Source organism: Juglans microcarpa x Juglans regia, chromosome 5S (assembly GCF_004785595.1).
Source record: "Juglans microcarpa x Juglans regia isolate MS1-56 chromosome 5S, Jm3101_v1.0, whole genome shotgun sequence".
Lineage (NCBI taxonomy): Eukaryota > Viridiplantae > Streptophyta > Magnoliopsida > Fagales > Juglandaceae > Juglans > Juglans microcarpa x Juglans regia.
In genome coordinates, this window is record NC_054603.1 from 8,436,161 (window position 1) to 8,438,801 (window position 2,641).

The following is a 2,641-nucleotide window of genomic DNA, read 5'->3' on the forward strand; positions in this document are numbered from 1 at the left end:
ACTTCCGTCAGCCACTGTTATTACACCTTTACCCCTACTTCATTTGTTATGTGCTTTGTTTCTTCCGCTAATGCCCTCTTCCATTTGAGAATTATTACATTTTTATCCCTTACTGCTAATGCCTGACCGACTTCTCCATCTCTTCTATAAAGTTCTATTCACACAGGGGCATAAACGGAATGAAAGATGTCAAACAAAATTTACTGTTTATTCTGTTCACTTACCGATAGCCTCTTTTATATTTATTTATTTATATCTGATCAAACAAAAATGGCTGCGGGATCAGATGTTGAAGGCGCCAACCAAGGAGAATTCCAAGCAGAAAAAACTGATCGACCCCTTTTCGTGGCTAACTCATCACTGGTAGTAATAGTTTTAAAGGGACCGAGGAGGCTACAAAATCGTACGTAGGAGGATTCAAAGTTTGAGAAAAATCGCCGGCCGGAGATTGCATGAAGTTTCCAACCCCCTTCAATATTCGTGCTTTTCTTCCTAAATTACTGTTTCGGTTCCTGAAAACAATGTTATCGCAAGTGTTTGACCTTAAAATTAAATGATGTCAGTCCCAGCCGAGAAGACAGGCCGGATTGCTTTCCTCCATTAATGGAACAGCAAGCGGCGGAGACGAGGAGATGTTCAGCAAATCATATAGCAGCGCGACCGAGATGGAGGAGGAGGATGGTGAGAGTTCGAGTGACTTCTTCGAGATAAACCGTGGATTACTCTTTGGAGATCAAGAGTACGACTACGAGGCAAGTTTGTTTTCTTTTGATTTTCAGACCTGGAACGATTGTGTCTTTGTGGCAGTCGGCGACACAGAGTCGAGCTCGAGCATGGGTGCGCTGGCGTGGACCCTGAAGCGCCTTGTTAGCCCCTCCACCGTGCTTCGTCTCCTGCATGTCTTCCCGGTTATACGCTACATTCCAAGTCCATGTAAGACCTCTCTCTCTCTCTCTCTCTCTCTCTCTCTCTCTCCAGGTAGCTGTCCTGCAGTCCTGGTCAAACCGGTGTCTTGGAAAATCATGTAACGTGTAATTCTTGAGTTTGAATTTAATGTTATTGGTTGAAACCTGCAAAGCTGAAAGTTGTACTGAGGCCATGTTTTTTACATCAAGATGCATAGATCAAGGGAAGACGAGCAAGTGCAGTTAAGCGTTCTCTCACCAGAAAAACATTTTCTACCTGTACAACTACTTTTTCAATCGAGATTTCAGTGTTTGTGGCCATTCTTTTATTAAATACAGTCTTAGGGATGCAAGTCCGCATATTCTCTTTTAGAAAAATGGGATCCAATACGAGAAAGTTTATTTATTTATTTTTATGTGAGTCACATGTTTTTTCAAGTTTTTTCAAATGGAGTATGTTGAGTCATATATGCCGTATCTAGTACTATTCTTCTTTTAAGGGTTTAGATCATGCTTGACCTTAGAATGGCATGGAGTCTGCCATCCATTGCCTCTGAGAGTGTGGCCAAGCTGCCTGAGTTCAAGATAATCATCAATTTAATCTAATATGTGTGTGTATGTATATACATATATACATATATATATATATATATAAACACGCATTTTAATTCATATTTTAGTGAATATTTACTTATGATGATAGTAGGACTGCTTCCAAGGAGTAAAGTGAATCCGGAGCTGGTGCAGAATTACGTGATGCAGGAAAGAGGCAAGCGGAGGAAGCACCTCCAAAAGTTTCTTGATGCATGCTCTGTTTCCAAGGTACAGGCCAGTCTTGGATCAAACTTCAATAATATCAGCTTTATATGACTTCATTGAAGGTTAAATTCTGTTTTACGAAAATGAAACAGGTAAAAGTAGATGTAATGCTGGTCGAAGGTGATAACATCACAAAGGCTATCGTGGACCTTATTCCGATTCTCAATATCAGAAAACTAGTGCTTGGAACCACCGAATCAAGTTTAAGGTACCATATCAATGTCAACTATAAACAACAACGTTTTCAGAAACTTCCAATTTCCAAAGCATTTTTTGGGTTATGACTTGTAATTATATATGCTGTTAATTTGAATTTGAAAGGAAATCAGAGTCAAAAAGAGGAAATGGGATTGCTGATCAGATCCTTCACAATGCACCCGAAACCTGTGAGATTAAGATCGTCTGTGGGGGGAAGGAAGTCATTGACCGGATGATTGTTTGGCCCTCTCCAAGCAGCAATAGCAAGTCTAAATCCATGCGAGAAGGAAAAGAAGATAAACCCCATGCTTCCTTCTTGTGCATGTGTTTTAACTTTAAGACCCATGTTTAGGTACTTGTTTGTATATACTTCAATGTAAACTGAATCCAACTCAGACATGCCGATAGAGTTGATCTTAAATAGGTCTCGGTCTTTTATATATGAAAACTACTACAGACACAAAGAAATTATACAAAGTAAACTCATAAACTGATGTGACTTCATAGAATCCGTTAAATCTATTTTATAATAAAAGTAACTTTACAATCCGATAGACCACATCAAGCCACATCAGTTTGTGGGTTCACTTTTGTCTAATTCCTTCATGGCTAAAGTATTTTCCTTTATATAGAGACAGTATCCTCAGTTTTATAAATAACTTTAACTTATGGCATAGGAATACCATATAGAAACAAATAGGGAAAGATATTGGGAGTTG

The 2,641-nt window shown here is 39.0% G+C and overlaps 1 protein-coding gene across 2 annotated transcripts; it reads left to right on the plus strand.

The window, feature by feature from the left end:
- Positions 1-318: 318 nt before the first annotated feature.
- Positions 319-2,280, plus strand: LOC121267685 (U-box domain-containing protein 35-like). 2 transcript variants are annotated; one of them, XM_041171680.1, is made up of 5 exons: positions 319-681; positions 780-933; positions 1,609-1,727; positions 1,817-1,932; positions 2,046-2,280. In XM_041171680.1, exons 1-5 carry the CDS (start codon positions 604-606, stop codon positions 2,272-2,274), a joined length of 696 nt encoding a protein of 231 aa, XP_041027614.1. In that variant the 5' UTR covers positions 319-603; the 3' UTR covers positions 2,275-2,280. The 2 variants fall into 2 exon arrangements, with proteins under 2 accessions (XP_041027614.1, XP_041027613.1); XM_041171679.1 differs by having other exon boundaries at positions 319-933.
- Positions 2,281-2,641: the final 361 nt, after the last annotated feature.